The sequence below is a fragment of the Jaculus jaculus genome, chromosome 4 (assembly GCF_020740685.1).
Source record: "Jaculus jaculus isolate mJacJac1 chromosome 4, mJacJac1.mat.Y.cur, whole genome shotgun sequence".
NCBI classification, from domain to species: Eukaryota; Metazoa; Chordata; class Mammalia; order Rodentia; family Dipodidae; genus Jaculus; species Jaculus jaculus.
The window spans coordinates 165183672-165203367 of record NC_059105.1 but is presented as its reverse complement, the minus strand read 5'-3'; the positions used below and the strand labels follow the sequence as shown (position 1 = coordinate 165203367).

The following is a 19696-nucleotide window of genomic DNA, read 5'->3' as shown; positions in this document are numbered from 1 at the left end:
AACTCAGCCTACCTCTGAAGACTCCCATTTGCAAATCCAGAACCTGTGCAACTGCTATTGGAATGCTGCACTCTTCTTACTGGGAAGATCCTAGTAGGGTCCACCCAGACTTAGACTGGACCAAAGCACTGGAAATAAATTTTATAACTCAGAATTTGCATTAGCTTTGTTTTTCCTTTTAAAACAACCCTTTAAAAGACAAAGAGACACTTCACTGCCTGTTTATTTTTTTAAATTTTATTTACTTATTGATGAGAGAGAGAGAGAGAGAGAGAGAGAGAGAATGTATGTGCCAGGGGCTCTAGACACCGCAAACAAACTTCAGATGCATGCGCCCACATGTGCATCTGGCTTACATGAAACCTGGAGAATCAAACCTGGGTCCTTAGGTTTCGCAGGCAAGCGCCTTAACCATGAAGCCATCTCTCCAGCTGGGCTGCCTGTTTTGTTATGCACCAAATATTTGTTCAAATATATTCTCCATTTCTGGTCTGTGTTTCACTCAGTTGATGGGATGTTGGTCCTATCCAACCTCCCAAGCTCATTCCCATTTGAGGACTTCAGTGCTGGCTCCTTCTTGTCAAGTTCAAATCAAATGCGATCTACTGTGAGAGGCAGGAACACCCAGTATACACAACTCTCACTTCTTTGCTTTCTCTCATATTTACCTAATCTGCCTTCTTCTAAGCGCTTAGTGTTATTCTTGTTTTTTTTTTTTTCTCTTATGTCCTCTTGTCTTTATGTGCACTACAATTCACAATTAGAATACATAATCTTGTATGGCTTATTGTGATAAACAGAGTGACTCAAAGAGCAACTAACACACAGTAAGTGTGTGCTTTAGTATTTTGCACACAAACACACACACGCAATTTCTTTATACCACAATGTATCAGTAACAGTACAAATAAAGCTGTTTGACATTATCTTTAAAGCATCTCTCTGAGATGTCTGATTAAATTGGCAGTGTGATAGGAACATGTTTCTAAAAACAAACAATAATACTACTAGACAAATGATGCAAGCAATCTGAACATACTGAAGCAACGACATCCTTCTGATCAGTCCCTTTTTCATCATCCTAATGTCTATAGGAAGTCTGAAGGAAAAAGAGGTACACAATTCCCTACTCTGGACAACCCATTTAGCACTTCTATGGTGAACCCAAGTCTCCAAATCAGAAATCAACTACTCATTCCCTCAGGACACCTACCCCAAGAAGCTCTCTTATGTCAGATATAATGCTAGAATCTGCCAAGAGCAAACCAGAAAAGGGGTGGCTCATGAATTATTTTAAAAAAAATCATACTCTGCTTCTATCTACCTTCAAATTTATAGGAAAATACCTCTGCATAAATAGCATGTCACACACAAACTATGAATCTTTTCTAATAAACAAATGCTACAGTTAAGATAATAGCTTAAGACATCTAAGCCACATCCTTTGAAGCCAATCATCAGTGCTCAGTATCAGCAAGGGCATAGCTTATCATCCTCCAGTAATGTTCTATGATGCGGACGGTTACCCCTTCTGCATGAAGTCACCTATGAAAAGATGGGGATCTCTGTTTCTACAGCATGCTTCTCTGCTGCTTCACCTTTGCTTAGACAAACAGCTCTCACATGTTTGGCTTGGAGGTTAAAATGAATAACTTCCTTTTCATTCTTTTTCTGAAACAAATTTGAGATAATAAAAAAAAAAATCCACAGTTTCAAGTTTTAATTGCACATGGTAAGAAGAGAAGTGGGCCAAACCACCCAGGAGACCCCATCTGTCCTGGTTCTGGTGACCTGCTCAGCTACAACTTGACATTCCAGGGAATTGGGATGTATTCTTCACTGGAGAAACCTCACATTGCCTGACAAAGCCTAGAGATTTGACCTTTCCAGCCGTATCTCTTTCATTATTTAAAATGAAAAGTGAAAAAGAAAAATGAGAGCACAGATGGAACTATATAAAAATTTGCTTATCGGGCTCCATCTCCAGCACTGCCTTGAACCTTCGTGCAACATGAGCATGGAATGGTTACTTTAGGGTGCTATTGGGGCAAATTGAAAGGCCAACTCATATTTCAAAGATATTCATGTTATAAACCTTCTGGTAGTAGGCCATAACTGCAAAGCCCCCTCTTCCCTCTCTCTTTCTCTCTATGCTAGCTTTAACATTTCTTTAGCTGACTCTATTCTTAACATAAAAATGAGCTATGCCATGCTGAAGAAGGCTGCACGATAGAACAAAATAGATGCTGAGATATTAAGAAATGGCACATTTGGTTGATTGGGGGTTCTTGGAAAATACAATAAAGCTAGAGAGACTAAATACAGTCAACATTTCATCACGCACATACATATTTTATAAAATGTAAGCATGCAACTGTATATACACTTAAAATATTAATATATATGTCATATTATGCAATTACTATTTTATATTATAAATATGCAAGCACTATAAACTATGGATATCTTACAGATGGAGACGTGAGAAGTCAAAATTGAGAAGGAATGTCAGGTGAAGTGTCAAAATTAACAATGGCGATCAAACAATTTGCCAAAAGGCTCATTGGTGGTTTTATATACTTTCTGGGAAGATGCACTAAGACATTTCATTAAAAAAAAAAAATTAAAACTTTGGGTGGGGGGCTCGGGAGATGGATCGGGGGATAAAGCATTGGCCATACAAGTTTGAGTACCTGAGTTCGGATCCTCAGAATCCACGTAAAAGCTGAACACTCTGGCGGCCGTCTGTAATTCCAGGGCACCTACAGCAGGAAGGGAAGTGGAAACAGGAGAATTTCTCAGAAGCTCGCAGGCCAGCTAGCCTGGCAAATGTAGACGTGAACAAGGAGGGAGGAGAGGACTGACTTCAGAAGCTGTCCTCTGACCCCCATGCACATGTTGCACGCACACACACACACACACACACACACACACACACACACACACACATCTACCCACAACTCATACACAGATGATAACAACATTTTTCTTTAAAATGTGCAAACCCCATTGACTATAACATTGAGTTCTAGTATGTGGGCATGTATAAAGATCAGGAGCAGGCCAGGTATTATTTTAGGATGGCACTCTCTATACAACACAGCTTTAAGGAATGGGCACAGTTCCATTTTTCTGTGTAATTATGTCATCAGTAAACCCTCTATTTTAACCTGTCTTTCCTTTTGTTTAGGAAGCTGTCACTGCTATACCATGAGGCCTATGTAGACATAAAATCAACAGTGGCATTTTCTGATAAATTTTAACAGCAAAAGACCTAAGTTGGATGAGAAAAGGAATCACGAAGAAGAAAAGGCAAATGGGAAGAGGATGAAAATTTCGTGGAAATTATAAACAATGTCCACTTCCAGTAATTGACATGTTTGCCATTTCATTTCCTGCCATTCCTAGATACTTGAACTTCCCTTTTTTCTTGTCAGGGCCCATTGTGACATGTGTGCCTCAGACGATATTCAGCTTTCCATTTGTTCTTGTCAAATAATTTCATCTCATCATCACACCTAAGGTTCTGACCTCTCCTCCCTTCCTCACAGTATCACCCTAGCCATCCTCATCATCTCCATCTACACTTCCTCTCTACGTCACCATTTTAGTTCAAAGATACATTATTGCATCACCTTTTTTCTCTTAACACATTCTTTGTTTAAAATTAATTGTGGACATAGTCAGTGTGTAAACAGCATGTGTTGGTACCATCCTTGCTCTCTTCTCTGCCCCCTCCCTCCAGAGGGACCCTCCTCGTTGGGGATGCCAGCTATCCCATGGGTACTGTGGGTCATTTATTGTGGGGGCAGCCATCAGTTATGCGGAGGAGGCAATGTCTTTGTGTGTAATGTCCAAATTTGCACCCTCTTGTTTTTGCTCATCCTCATTAGCTCTGCTTTTTGATCTCACTGGGACACTAATCCCTCCATACTACATCTTCCTTCCTATCTGCATTTTCTCCTCTTCACTTCTTTGCCAGCATCCTGGATCCATTCCTTGGATTCCTCTTTTACTTTCTCCCCAGTTTGTTACCCCGTGCAAATGTCCATCTGTGTGCCAATCCTATATACACCAGAACTTCTAAGAATGCAAGGAGAATCATGCAGTCATACAGGTTTGGGCCACTGCATATTTCAGTTGTTTGCCAAATAACATGTTTTTCATTTCTGCCTGTCTGATACCTCATGGGAGTGTCTTTAACCATCCCTAGTTCTCCCAGCATTGAGCTTAGGATTGCTTAGTTTTTTCCTAAGTAGACTAACATTTTCTCTACAAATCTTCAAAGTCCAATAACAACATGGACATTTCCTAGCGTATACCCCACATTCTTTCAGCCTCTTCCTATTGTCCAGTTGCGAAACCTCTTCCATGTCTTACCTGCTTTCTATAGCAGCATCCTTTAAATAGCAAGTGTCTATCTTGCTATGATTGGGTTGTTACAAGATAGCTTATAAAATGATGAAAATTTATATTTTACAGTTTAGAAAGTGGGCAAGTCCAAAATCAGGACCCTGGCAGATATGGTGATGGTTAACATTATGGGTCGTGCACTTCATGATGGATGATAGAAATGCTTTCATAGATATAAGGGATCCTCATGATGAAATACATCTTAATTTATGATGGAAACTGCTGAGGAACAAAAGTAACAGTCTAGATCCAGCTCACTGGATATGGCAAATGGGAATTTATGAAACCAATTTGAATGAGATTCATGTTTTATCCAGTCCTTTCTCACTGCTAGACACCAAAAGCCTGAGCAGCTTCTGAAATGAAATGTGTTTGACTCAGCTTTCAGTCCCTGAGAGAAAAGCCCATCGTGGCTAGGCAGGGAAAGCATGGCGGGTGTAGGAAAGCGGCATCGTGTCATCAAGTTAGCAGGGAGGAAGAGAGTGGGCTAAGGGCTGCTGCTCAGCTACCAGCAAAAGAAAAAGCTCTTTTGTTGTACAGGCCAGGAACCCAGACTAAGGAATTGTACCACCCACTGTTAAGATTGGTCTTTCTGGGCTGGAGAGATGGCTTAGCAGTTAAGGGTGTGCCTGTGAAGCCTAAGAACCCTGGTTCGAGGCTCGGTTCCCCAGGACCCACGTTAGCCAGATGCACAAGGGGGCGCATGCTTCTGGAGTTTGCAGTGGCTGGAGGCCCTGGCATGCCCATTCTCTCCCTCTCTCTCTCTCTGCCTCTTTCTCTCTCTCTGTTGCTCTCAAATAAATAAATAAAAATGAGCAATAAAAAAAATATTGGTCTTTCTACCTCAAATAACCTAATCAAGATGACTTCTTGGGTTGGAGAGATGGCTTAATAGTTAAGGCACTTGCCTATGAAGCCTAAGGACCCAGGTTTGATTCCTCAGTACCCATGTAATTCAGATGCACAAGATGGTGACATGGATGTGGAATTCACTTGCAGAGGCTGGTGGGCCAGGCGTGTCTATTCTTTCTTTCTCTCTCCCTCAAATAAAATTAAAAAAAAAAATAAAAGAACAACTCTTTAAATGCATACCCAGAAGCTAACCTAATTTAAATAATCCCTCTTAGGTTACTGTAAATCCTATTTATTTGACAATCACTAAAAACCATCACACCCGTTATATAAATATAGGTACACCATGCAACATCTTTATAGCTTCTTTTTAATTTTTATTTATTTATTTGAGAGATAGAGAGAGATAAAGAGGCAGAGAGAGAGAGAGAGAGAGAGAGAGAGGGAGAGAGAGAGGGAGAGAATGGGTGTGCCAAGGACTTCGGCTGCTGTAAATGAACTCCAGATGCCTGTGCCCCTTGTGCGCATGTATGACATTGTGCATTTGCCTCTCTGTGCATGTGGTTCACGTGGGACCTGGAGATTCGAACATTATCCTTTGCCTTCATAGGCAAGCACCTTAACTGCTAAGTCATCTCTCCAGCCTTCCTTTGTTTTTAAAATGAAGACTATTTCATGGATGAAATAAAGTTGAATGGGATAATCAGTAGGCATAAATCACTAGAAAGGAAATATACCTCACTTCATGGAGATGTGCCTGCTAACCCTATAATCTACAATCGTGGAACAAAAACACTAGAGAAGGAATGTGACCCTTGGCCCAATTAAGAGTGTCACAGTCCCCTCAAAATCATGTCTCTGTGACAAATTGATAAAGAGGAGGAGAGTTGGGTGGTTCCAAGAGAGACAACGAAGCAAAATGCCCTTTGAGAATTAACACTGTATTAGGGTTATAGCACCACACCCAGGTGGGGTGACCAGTCTGAAGCCAAAGACTGAGGGGGGCAGACCGGCATTAGAAATTGAAAAACAAGGTGAGATTGCCTCGTTTTATAAGTTTCTGGGTGGAAGGAGTGTGTCTGGGCAGAGACTATGTGAGAGAAGTCACAGAGGTAATGGGAGAGAGGCTGGGTGATAAAGAAACCCTCTGGTACTTCAGTGTGCCTGAGGGGGAGGGTCTGCATGCTGCCACCTGCAAGGGTGGAAGTTGAGGAAGGCAGGGAGGGTCTATGATAGACTACAGTTATAATTCACGATTGCTTCATCTTGGGCAGCATGGGTAATCTTAGAGTGATCACTTACATGGTCTAACAAAAAACAAATGACTCAACTCTCCTTTTCTAGCCAGTAACAGGACAATTCTCCTAAAAGTATTTACTATTTTTTTCCTCTTTCTTAAATAAAGCTCAATTAAAAAATACTCCTGCCAGCAAAAGATCAAAGAATTCTATGAACAAGATTGCCTTCTTTCCTCCTAAAAGGAAGATGATGGCAAATTACATGATACACATAGAAAAACAAATCAGTGAAATGCTTTTAATAAATTAAATTTTCAATCAGAGATGAAATTTTGAAATACTTCAGTGATACCCTTGGGGTCCATGCCTTATTCTAATGAATTCATTTGAAGCCTTTTAAAACTGATATTCTATTAACCAGATTCTTTTGGTATGTTTTATAAAGAACTGAGGCAGTTCAACCTTATAAATTATTTTATTTAGTGATATGCCATTGTACAATAAGTTTCACTTATGGAGTCCCCGAAACTCAATTTTATATTCACCTGAATAACTCAGAGAATCAAAGTTTAATGATTTCAGGGGCTTTAATTAGCTTAGATATAACTACCTAATTGTCAAAGAAATAGAAATTTAAGTGAGCTTGAAATATTTTATTGCATTTAATGAAGTATCAATTTTGTTCATAACTTCCAATGTCTGCTCTGTTGTGGTCAAAATGATATACATTAGTTCAGTCTTTTTCTTGGAATTATATATAGTTCATCATGTACAATGCAAAATAAAAGCATGTAACCAAAATGCCATGAATGCGGGTCCATCTTTTGACTCAGAAGATTTACTCTTTTGATTAGTCTTTAGAGCTGGAGATATTGCTCAGTGGTTAAAGGCATTTGCTTGCAAAGTCGGCTGGCCTGGGTTCAGTTCTCCAGTACCTATGCAAAGCCAGATGCACAAAGCGGTACATGTGTCTGAATTTCACATGCAATGGCAAAAGGGCCTCATGTGCCCATTCTCTCCCCTTTCCTTCTCTCCCTCTTTCTAACTCTCTCTGAAAAATAAAAATTAAAATATTAGGCTTTAGGAAAACTCTCAGAATGAATTAAGAAAAATCACTGCAGTATTCTCACTAATACTAGAAAAGAGTCAACAGTAGTTGGCAGATGTTTCATATTATGAAGTTCAATAAGTTATAACATATTAGCACAACAAAATGTAGCTGAGCCTATTAATTAATTAACATTTAAGAAAAAAAATACTGTACTAGGTATGTTAGCTAAAAATGATAGGCTAGCTGGGTATGGCGGCACATGCCTTTAATCCCAGTACTCAGGAGACAGAAGTTGCAGTATCACTGTGAGTTTGAGGCCAGCCTGGGACTACAGAGTGAGTTCCAGGTCAGCCTGGGCTAGAGTTAGACCCTACCTCAAAAAAAAAAAAAAGTTACAGGCCAGGTGATAATATTTACTCTATTAGCATATGTATAAGTATATGTATGAAAGGCAGAGGAGAACCTTAATATTACTTGAAAGACATATTTATTTCTGTAATTTTTAAAATATTTTTATTTATTTGAGAATGACAGACAGAAAGAAAGAGGCAGATATATGAGAGAATGGGTGCGCCAGGGCCTCCAGCCACTGCAAAAGAGATGCATGGGCCCCTTTGTGCATCTGGCTAATGTGGTTCCTAGGGAATCAAGCCTATAACTGGGGTCTTTAGGCTTCACAGGCAAGTGCTTAACCATTAAGCCATTTCTCCAGCCCTGTTTCTGTTTATTTTATTAATACATTGTCATTTCAATGAAAATGAGAAAAAGCTATAACTTTTCAGAAGATTTAAATTAGATAATTGGCAGTCATAGGACATCTTTTTTTCTACATTCACATACAATGAAAATATCATGTACTTTGGCCTCTTTATAGACAGCATTAATAAGTTTATCAGACCCTGTAATTGGTGTAGTTACCTTCTTTGTTGCTGGCACAAAGCACCCAACCAAAACCAGCCTGTGAGAAGAAAGCATTTATTTTGGCTTATAGTCTCATAGGGAAGCTCCATGATGGCAAGGAAAAATATGGTATGAGCAGAGACTGATCAACACCTCCTGGCCAACGTTAGGTGGACAATCACAGCAGGAGAATGTGCCAAACACTGGCAAGGGAAAGCTGTCTTTAATGCCAACAAGCCTACTCCCAACAACGCCCCTACAGGAGGTTCCAATTCCCAAATTGCTACCGACTGGAGACCCAGCATTGAGAACACAAGAGTTGATATGGGGCACCAATTCAAACCAGCAAATTCCACCCCTGGCCCCATAACTTTATTACCACACATGATGTAAAATGAAATGCATTCACTCCAACTTTAAAAGACCCTGTTGTTTTCATCAACCCCAATGCTATTCAATCATCCCTATAGTCCAAGGTATCTTAACTGTTAGCTGTAAAATAAATACAATTAAAAAACCATAAATGATACACAAGATTCACACTGCAAAAGATGGTATTGGGGGTTGGAGAGATGGCTTAGCGGTTAAGCGCTTGCCTGTGAAGCCTAAGGACCCCAGTTCGAGGCTCGGTTCCCCAGGTCCCATGTTAGCCAGATGCACAAGGCATGCGTCTGGAGTTCGTTTGCGGAGGCTGGAAGCCCGGGCGTGCCATTCTTTCTTTCTCCCCCTCTATCTGTCTTTCTCTCTGTGTCTGTTGCTCTCAAATAAATAAATAAAAAATTAAAAAAAAAACATAAATGATACACAAGATTCACACTGCAAAAGATGGTATTGGGGGTTGGAGAGATGGCTTAGCAGTTAAGGTGCTTGTTCGCAACGACTAAGAACCCACTGTTTGACTCTCCAGATCCCTAGATGCACAAAGGTCAGCACAAGAATTCACATGCCCACTAGGTGGTGCAAGTGTCTGGAGTTCTATTGCAGTGACTGAGGCCCTGGCATATCAACATTCTCTCCCTCTCTCTCTCTCTCTCTCTCTATTGCTCTCTCAAAATAAAATGTCATTAGGTATAACAAGAAAAAATAATGAAACTATTCAAGATCTAAAACAAACAAGGCAAATGATCCAGTTCTCTGGCCACAAGTCTGAAAAACCCTAACTAATAATAAATCTGGAGTTCCAATTCCACCCCTCCAGCTGGGCTCCAGAGCCTGGGGAACAATGCATCCCAAGTTGGCGGCTCTCCTTGGTGGCTGTCTCACAGTCCTGACATTTCACTGCCTCTCCACTGCAACACACAGTTCATCCTCATGACTTCATTGAGGCTGCAGTCAAGGCCTTCCAACAACCCTGTCTCACATTGCTCATGGCGATTTCCAACTTCATTGAAAATCTGAAGATCCTTTCTTCCCCACAGTTTTTATATTCCACAGTGCTGGACTGACTACCAAATTTATAAATCCAAGAGGGAATCAAGCTGACTTTAGAGAGCAGAACACTCCTTCAGCATTCAGGCCCCTTATTTTCAAAAAAGACCATGTTCTTTCTCATGTCCAATACCGATCAGCTGGCCCAATATCAATAATTGTAATCTCTCCAACAATTGCAGCTGAACTGAGCTGTTATCATTAGCTCAGAACTTTCATTTGTTTTTTCTATGTTAAATTCATCTACTCACACCAGTCAATTTCTACACACTTGAATCCTGCACAATGTCTAAAGACACGGGAAGACAGAACACAGCAAGCCTCTAACACAAACTGCTTCTAGACAAGTCCCTAAAACTTTCTTTCTACCCCCTATAAACCAAACCTTTCAGCCCATAGTTCTTACTGCATTCAGGTCTTCCAACTCTGACCAGAATGGTCCAGCACACTCTGCCTTCAACACTACTAGGCATCTCATAGATCAAAGTTTCAAATCCCTTCACACGCTTCTCCCAATCAGTTCCAAGAGTCCCAAAACCTCACAGTCAGGTTTCTAACAGCAACAACCCCACTCCACTGCCACCGACTTTATTATTGTTACCTTCTAGCTGCTGGCACAAAGCAACCAACCAAAAGCAGCTGATGAGAAGAAAGTGTATTTTGGCTTACAGGGAATGAACAGCGTCTGTACATCACCTCCTGGTCAACATTAGGCAGACAATGGCAGCAGGCGGGTGTGCCAAACACTGGCAATGGAAAGCTGGCTGTAACATCTGTAAGCTGGCCCCCAGCAACACACTTCTGGGAGTCTACAATTCCACAAATTGCCACCAGCAATTAAGAACACATTAGTTGATAGGGGACACCTGAATCCAAACACCATCATGAAGAATTTTGTGGTTCATACTGAATCAGAGCCCTGTAAATTCCAGGCTGGCATAGATGCCACCTGTAATCTGAATACTTGGGCAAGGGATCCCTAGGAAATTCTGGCTATCTAGGCTAGCCAAATCAGCAAACACTTGGTTGAAGGGAGAGACTTTGTCTTAGTAAATAATGTGGAGAGCTAACAAGACACCTGACAGAAACCTCTGAACTCCCCCTACACGCATGCACACCCATTCTTGTTTGCCCACATTGTGCTCATGCATATATATTTATGTACACATGCAATCATTACACACACACAAATAAGTGATATGAGCAAAACAGTTCCAACTATGTAATTAAAGATTTCAAAAATATGAAAGTGGAAATCCCCCATTAACTACTGATTAACCATAATCTTAGCTGGAGAAGAACATTCAAAGATTTATGTAGAAGATAAGTGTTTGCTTGGCAGATTGTTAGATAATGCCTGTGTGTTAAGAAGAAAGTGTTCTTTTCCCCCGTGGCTCCTGAACTAAGTGAGACAAACTTCTTGCTTACAGAAGTTAATTAGAATTACCTGGAACTGTATGTTGATGGATTTTTTACTCAGTCCCTTGGTCCTTAACAAATAAAAATCCATTTCCCTAGGCTGACTCATTAATTGAAGTCACTCATTTGGTTTTGTTTTGCTTTTCTAAACATATGCAATTTTGTCACTGTAAATTTTAATTTCCCAAATGGCGAAACATTTTGGAGCATCTCCAAAGTTCCTGGGACTCAGGCTTAGCCACAGAGGGATTGGACTGGAGGCCCTACTTCTCTCTTAGGTTCACCAAGGTCCTTCTAATTAGCCTTTGCCACATGACCTCCTCCCAACTTCAAAAGATTTAGGATGGTTAATCCCCCAGAAGCAATTGCCTTATTAAGTTGATTGAATTTGGAGACTGTAGATAAATAAGATAGACATTATAGATCATTTTTGTGGGTTACATTTCATGGAGAAGAATTTGGTCAGCTTGGGGAATTATGCACATGTCAGACTGGAGTTTTCCAGACTTTAGTAGTCAGTGTCTTTAATTCTCTCTAAGACATTCTTATTTCTTCTATAACAAAGTAGATTTGGAAGTGTCTTGTAATACCAACTTCATCTTAGGAGTATTTGAGGAAAAAAATCATTAAAGAAAGCATCCTAACTTGTTGGGCAAAGGTAAAACACAAACACACCTAAAATCACAAGTCTCATGATTGTTGGATTATTTGCCTATATCTTTTGTCACCTCTACTTGAACTCAGAGATTTGTGAATCCTTAGGTAAACCATTTTCTATTGTCTGCCATGATTTATAAGCTATTTGTTTTATTTGATTTATGGTGGCAAATTTTATACTAAGTACTGATCTCCCTTACATACTAAACTAAAATATGACATAATAATGAAGATGTTGCATTCCAAAACTCATTAAAGATAGAAATTGCTTATACCTTTTCTTGTGAGAAAAAAAGAGACTTTTCTCCCCAATGTCCATATTATTCAGTGTTCCTGAAACTTTGCTGAATGCAAGGCAGTATCTGATCTGGGAATGCCTTTGTTCCTATAAAGCCTAAAATAAACATGCTTTCTATGGTCCCTAGGAAGGCAGTTACACTGCTCTTATTTTATTTCTGCAAAGGAATCTGTAATAGCATTGATTTTTTTAAAATTCTCAGTACTTACTTGTATTCCTAAAAAATAATAAATAAATAAGGCAGTTTATTGGGAAAGCAAAATAGTACATTCACTTCAGGTTTCTTGAATTGATAGAGTCTGCATTTCACATTTATTAGTTTCATTTTGTTGTCAGCTTTCCTGCTATAACATTATATTTCCCATGAGTTCACATGAGATTTTACTATCATTTGTTTAGCCTACTTATTACTAAGTATTTCATTTTTATCAGCTATTTATTTAAGGGTTTCACCATACCCATTTGATCTGAATAAATTGGTTGGATGTGTGCTTTCTCTTTACAACCAAGATGAGCATTTGATAAGTTTATTTATATCATATTTTATATAACATCAAAGAGGTCCATAATGTAAGAAACGACCTTGATTTGCTTTTTCTGATCTTTTGTAGCTGGGTAAAGTGTGAGGCAAAAAGAGGAACAATTTCTTGTAATTCTCCTCTACTAGTCACTCTTTTCCTTCAAAGAAATTCTGAAATAAGAATTTTTTTAAACATTACCTATCTTACTATTAACTTAAGAACTATAATTTCTGAGTCACTGTATCTTACCACTATTTGTGCAAGTCAAAGATATCAAAACCCAGCCTTGTATTTACCTATGTTAGGAACCCAAAGGGTATATAAGGTTTTTGTAAAAACAAACAAACAAACTTTTCTACAGTGATAGTACCATGTCTCATTATAAGAGCACATCAAAGTATTGCTTATGCATATGTCATAAGCTTCCCTACAATGGCCACTCCTAATGAGAGTGTTATAAATTCCCATTCTGTTGAAGTAAGAACAGGGTCACATGATTATTATCATTTTTTTTTCTCAGTGATGTCAATACTGTAGACAGAAGCCACCCTGTCTACTATAATCCTGAGATAAAAAATAACATGAAACAAAACTCCAGACAATCTGTGTTACACATGTTGGCTAAGTTAAAAAGACACATTATTACTTTAGGCATTTAAGATTTCTGTTTTTGTTGCTGGCCTAGTTTATCAGACAAGCATTCTTATTGGAATACTTAGAAGAAACTCTCCCCAAACAATGGTACTTTCCTGTTTTCAAGCAACAGACCAGTAGTAAGTGACACTGCAGGAATATACGGGAAGCCGGGAACTCAATTCTTTTGAGGTGGATCAGTCATAGGACTAAATAACTTACACAGAAGCCTGGCTATGCCCACATCAATAATCCTATCTGTATCCTCTTAAGCAAACAGAGAAGACGATCCTAGAGAGAAGTTGTGAGGCACAGGGGCCAGAAGTTGTATGAGACTCATGAGTCCACAGACTGTTCCAGACGGTGACTCCACATGGAAAATGTATCATATTTAGAGAGGGAGATAAGATCTTGTGTATGGGAGCAGGGCCAATGGCTGCAAGAGAAAGAAGAGAAGGTGTGACAAAAGAATGAATAGAGAAGAAAGAGGGGCCGGTGACAAAGGATGTGGCAAGATCAGATTGCAATATGGTTTGGAATAAATGGTCAATAGCTTAAGGACTATTCAGTACCATGAAGACTTACTACAACAATTAAGTGGGGCAGAGCCCAGGATGGGTCATCATGAAGTTCAGATGTTTGCAAAAGTGCACTGAGGTGAGCAGAGGTCCATTCACCTACATCTCACCGTAGTCCTTGTGACTGCTGCCCACAGGCGCCCTGGCCCAGCTTCCCAGAGACAGTTCTAGACAGAGAGGTTTTAAGTTAAACTTCATGACTAGCATCTCTATTACTTAAAGTAAGCACACGATGCCCACTGACTGCAATATGTCCTTGTGTTCACAGATCGCTCTGCCTTAAGTAGGAATGCTAATTGCAGGATCTGTGAGCTTGTGTGTGAAATTTTCTATCGAGCACATGGGAATAGAACATAAGGTCATGCGTGTCTCTTTAATTAGAGATCCTATCAACAGCAGAGCCCCGTGAGTGAACCAGATGTGTCTGCTGAAGTTCTAAATATCTCCTTTCATCCTTTCAGCAAACAATCTAAGGAGATGATATTACTATCTCCATCTTTCATTTTCAGATGATGGGACCTCTAAGAGGGACAGTAACTTGCTTGAGACTGAAGAGCTAAAAATGATGGGGACTGGTTTTGAATCGTAATGTGCAGTCTTCACAGCCTGTGTGTTTTTAACTAATAACAGAACCACAGTCGGTACTATTATTTAAATCTGTTTATTTAAAACTTTGTGATTTAAAGTGTATGGTCAAACTTGGAACATATAGTTCAGGTATATCTCATGGAGCCCCAGTGACCTTGAAATGATCCCTTTAAGCCTTATTTGGCCATGGGAAAAGCAGGCTAGTTATATAAAACAAATATTCTTTTGTCATTTTAGATAGACTTCCTGTCCAGTGTTCAAAATAATATCTTCAATTTAATTAAAGCTACGTAAAGGTTTCTTAGGCTATATTTGTATAAAAGAAGTTCAGATTAGAATCAATCACCTGATTGATTTGGGAGAAGTGTGTTTTTTTGTTTAACTCCTTCCTTAACTTATCCAGTTAGCTGACGGCCATTCAGATGCTGTTCTTATATGGTGCCATCCTGGTTTTCTTTGGGTTGATGAGAACTGATTCTGCTTGATCTTTTCCTCATTTTCCAGTTGTAATGCATGCTGGTTGGCAGTCAGAAGCAATGTGAGGCATAGGGTGAATGGCTGGCCCACTATTGCTCTTAAGCCCTTAACCAGAGACAGCTTACACTAAGGGGCAAGGACAAGAGTGTAGATCAAAAAGAAATTCATTACTCTACTGAATCTAGTTCACAGACCAGACAACTATCTTTTTTCATATATATATATATATATATATATATATATATATATATATATATATTTTTTAGTTAATTTATTTATTTGAGAGAGAGAGAGAGAATGGGCACTCCAGGGCCACCAGCCACTGCAAATGAACTCCAGATGCATGTGCGCCCTGTTCATCTGGCTTACACGGGTCCTGGAGAGTCAAACGTGGATCTTTTGGCTTTGCAGGCAAACACCTTAACCACTAAGCTATCTCTGCAGCCTCAGATAGCTAAGCTGCCTTGAAGATGTTGGAGTGAAGGTAACCTGATTATCAGCTGAATTATACCACCCTTCTTTGCTTCTTAAATTTAAACTGTTGTGTTCATCCTTTGACACAGCTTGACACATTTTTGATCAGAAGACACACAACTGACCATAGAATTTTAAAGGACTGGGTTTGTGAAAGATCAGCTGTCCTGGAGAAATCTTCATTATAAAAACATTATATCTGATGTGTAAATACAGAGTCTGGAGGATATCAACACAGGAAAACGAAAGTGGAGTCGTGAAGTACGTCTGTAATTGTGCCCTACGGAGAGGGCCTATTTCCTCATAGGCCAAGCATGAGGCTCAAAATATCAACCATGGTTTGAAATAAATAAAAAAAAAAAAAAAACGAAAGGTAAATATGAGGAGCAGCTGGAGAGCTGAGCTGGGGAGAAAGCAAAGGGTAGGGACTTTCCTCCCTCTAGTCTGATTCTAATCTTTTGTGATGGGGGTGAGGGTAGTTTTACCATTCTACTATTCTTAGCTAGGGCAAAGTCCTCTTAAGCGTTTGAAGGTATTCAGAGAAGTAGGATTATGTAATCCCTCAAATAATTTCAGTGCCCCTCACCTTTGCTCCATTTTCACAGCATGAGTCAATTGATATTGTGAGGTGTTGAGAGTGAAAGGGTTTTCTGGAACGGAGAGTTTTAGAATCTTGTCCAAGGCTCTCAGAAAATACAATTTTCCTCCCTTAGAAACTGTTACTGTCATGAAATTCTTTCAGCTATTCAACCATCATATCTGGGGTGAGGGGGGATGATGCGTCTAGACTGCCCCACTAGGTGGTCTTATTGTAGGAACAATTCCCCACAACCTCCAACTGGGAAAGTGACCCAGACCAGCTCTCTACTGTGTGATCAGTTAAAGAAAAAGCCCCCATGGAGGTTGCCTACTGACCCCTGGAGTCTCTGCAAAGCTCTTGAGGGCGTCAGAACTTCTCTGGGGGTCAGGAGAAAACTGAAGGTAGGAAACTTTTGAAAAGTATGTCTGCGGCACAACTAGAGAAGAATTCTCACACAGACCACAGAGAATCAGTGTCTGTCTGCCTGTACTTATACAGCCCAAGGACAGGTTTCCACAATAGTGAAATATTTGTAGTGTGGTTCTTGAATACATAACACTGTAAACCAGCATAGCTACAGGTACAGACAGTAATATTTTCTGCACAAATTTTGACACCCTAAGATCAAAGATGTTAGTAACACTGGCAGAAAGAACTTCAAGGAAGTCTAGGTAGAAATGGGAGTGGAGAGTGGAGCAGGATATAAATGTATATGATCTTTCATAGCCCTCTTGGACATTTTCAATTACGTCTACTATATCCTGATTCACAGAGTAGTCAGAAGTCTTTGGGCTAAGGACCATATTATCATTGGATAATTTTCAAGTTACAACCTCTGGAAAGCATATCTAAGTGGAGTATTAGTCAGACTGTTGAAATAAACTTGAAAAACACCCATTGCCTACATCAAGGGCAAATTTTGTTGAATGAAGGCACATGTCATGTCATAATTGTTTAGAAAAAGACTTGGATGGATGGGTAAGTAATATGGTTGGAAATACTTGTTTATATAAATTGGAAGAGGCATAACTATTAGTGTCACAAGCAAGCAAAAACGTATATATTTTCAGTGGCCACACCTCTTGCTGTCTGAAACTCAATGACCTATCCATATGCGAAATGCAAAGAATGATGACATCTGCCCAAATTACTTCAGATATTATATTTTTTGAGCAATAGAGAGCAAGATGCGATCATCTTTTCCAACCTAAAATGCACATGTAGGGCTGGAGAGATGGCTTAGTGGTTAAGTGCTTGCCTGTGAAGCCTAACGACCTTGGTTCGAGGCTCATTTCCCTAGGACCCACATTAGCCAGATGCACAAGGGGGCGCACATGTCTGGAGTTTGTTTGCAGTGGCTGGAGACCCTGGTGCGCCCATTCTCTGTCTCTCTCTGCCTCTTTCTCTATGTCTGTCACTCTCAAATTGATAAATAAAAATAAACAAAAAATTTAAAAATTTAAAATGCACGTATATATTTGGTCTTAACTTACATAGGGACATATGCTTGCTTGCCTTCCATCAAAATGTAAATAATTAAAGAAGAAAGAAGACATCATCATTTTAGGGCATCTGTGAGAACACCAATTTTAGAGAGGGGCACAAATGCCAGACAAGTGGTTTTATCAACTACTTGAGCAACACTATGTAACTGTTTGAAAGTCTTCCTATTTGGGGACTGAAGAGATGGTTCAGCAGTTAAATCACTTGCTTGAAAAGCCTAACTGTGTGGGTTTGATTCCCCAGTACCCATTTAAAAGGAGACATACAAAGTGCCGCATGCTTCTGCAGTTCATTTGCAGTGACTGTACCTGTCATGCTTGTTCTTTTTGTTTCTCTTCTCTCTCTCTCTGCTTGCAAATAAAGTAAAATAAATAAATAAGTATAATGTAAAAAAAAAAAAAACAACTTTTCCACCTTTTGTATCACTGATAACAAACTGCAAGTTTATAAAACAAAAAATAAACAAATAAAAAAGTGTATCCTAATAAAATAAATAAAGGTGCTTCCAGATTTCCCCATTTGTTTACCTTAGAATTATACAATCCACACATGGTTAGTTGGTTGATATTCTCAAGTTATGGTATGTTGCTGGGAAATCTTTCATGGCTTCACAGAATAGATAAATTAGAGGGAAAGACATCTAGGATTGAAGATAGAATCCCTTCATTTGTCTTTTCCTTCTCTTCCACTGCTGAAGTTAGTTTTCTCCGAAATGCTTAGACACGTGGTGAATCTCAACTTCAATGTTGCCTCCTCCATTGAAGCTGGCTTGTTTCTGAATTGTGTTGGCATGCTGTCACCATCTTGCTCATGACACTAAATTCTATATCTGGCATCTCCTATAGGAATAGTGACTTTAAGGTTTTATCTGCCTTTTGCATGTAGTATATTTGCTTTGGTTTAGAACATAAAAATTATTCAAAAATTTATGATTACTGAATAAGTGACAATGAAAATATATGAATGTGAATACATCTTGCTTTTGCTGTTACACAGGGCACAGATGCTAGATGTCCAGAGATAAGCAAATACTAGGAACTCTGCCTTTGGCTGGGCTCTTTGTAGGACTGTAGCCAGCTCTCATTACAGAGTTCAGGCCCTGGGAATGGTGAACATCCAGTCTTTTCCATATAGATCCTCCAAGTTCTGGATAGGTGATTATTGAAAAAAAATATATCCTTAACATGAGTTCATAGCCACCATGAATTTCTGCTCTAGGAGCATCTCCAGAATCCTAAAACATCTAGTATTTAGTTGTCTGACATTTTCATTTTGAACTTCTCTCTCTCCCTCTCTCTCTTTCATATTTTGTGTAAGCTCCAGAAATGCTTCCTTTATACTGTGCATTGATTATTGACTTCATTACAGGATACACACACATAGATAGACAGATAGATAGATAGATAGATAGATAGATAGATAGATAGATAGATAGATAGATAGATGGATGGCTTTGATTGATTATTGAGCTTCCACACTGTGGGTCCACCGCTATGGTTCTCATTACTGAGGCCTTGCATGTTGCCTGCTCTTCTGGTCCTAATGCACGGCTGGTATGTAACTCCAGAATATACCTAACATCAAAGTGGAGCAAACAGGAATAATGAAGCTAGGATTTCCTTTAATATTTCCGGTTAAATATTTTTGTCTATATTATATTCATAAAACTTCTCCTCATCTCACCTTTGGAAGAGAGAGAAATTTCTATCATGTAGATTTTTTCATGCTATTTATTAACAGTCAGTATCTACCTATATGTTCTTTAGGATTTCTTGGAGCTTACCAATTAGCTTTGCATGTCCCCTCATCAGGGCTATAAGATATAGTATCTTTTCCAGAATTTTGCAATTTAAAATACATTATTATAATTACTTGTCATAGTACTGGTCATGGTAGTATTGACCAACTGATTGCACTTTCCTCTTTCTTTCTACCTTAATCTGGATGAATGGCTGCATACTGAGAAAGGTCTATTTTAGGGGAGTATTGAGATATTTGGAAAGATGATAAAAGCATGATGGTTACAATAGGCCCTGGAAGGATACTTTCATCCTTTGTCAAGGTGGAAGTTCATGGCTTTGGGGAG

The 19696-nt window shown here is 39.3% G+C and overlaps 1 protein-coding gene across 1 annotated transcript in view; it reads right to left on the bottom strand.

The window, feature by feature from the left end:
- Positions 1–19696, bottom strand: part of LOC101603243 (limbic system associated membrane protein) — a 2270239-nt gene that overhangs the window by 1079961 nt on the left and 1170582 nt on the right. The window contains exon 2 of the mRNA XM_045146785.1: positions 2694–2762. Within this exon, the coding sequence (XP_045002720.1) occupies positions 2694–2762 (69 nt within the window). The remainder of the gene's footprint in view (positions 1–2693; positions 2763–19696) is intronic.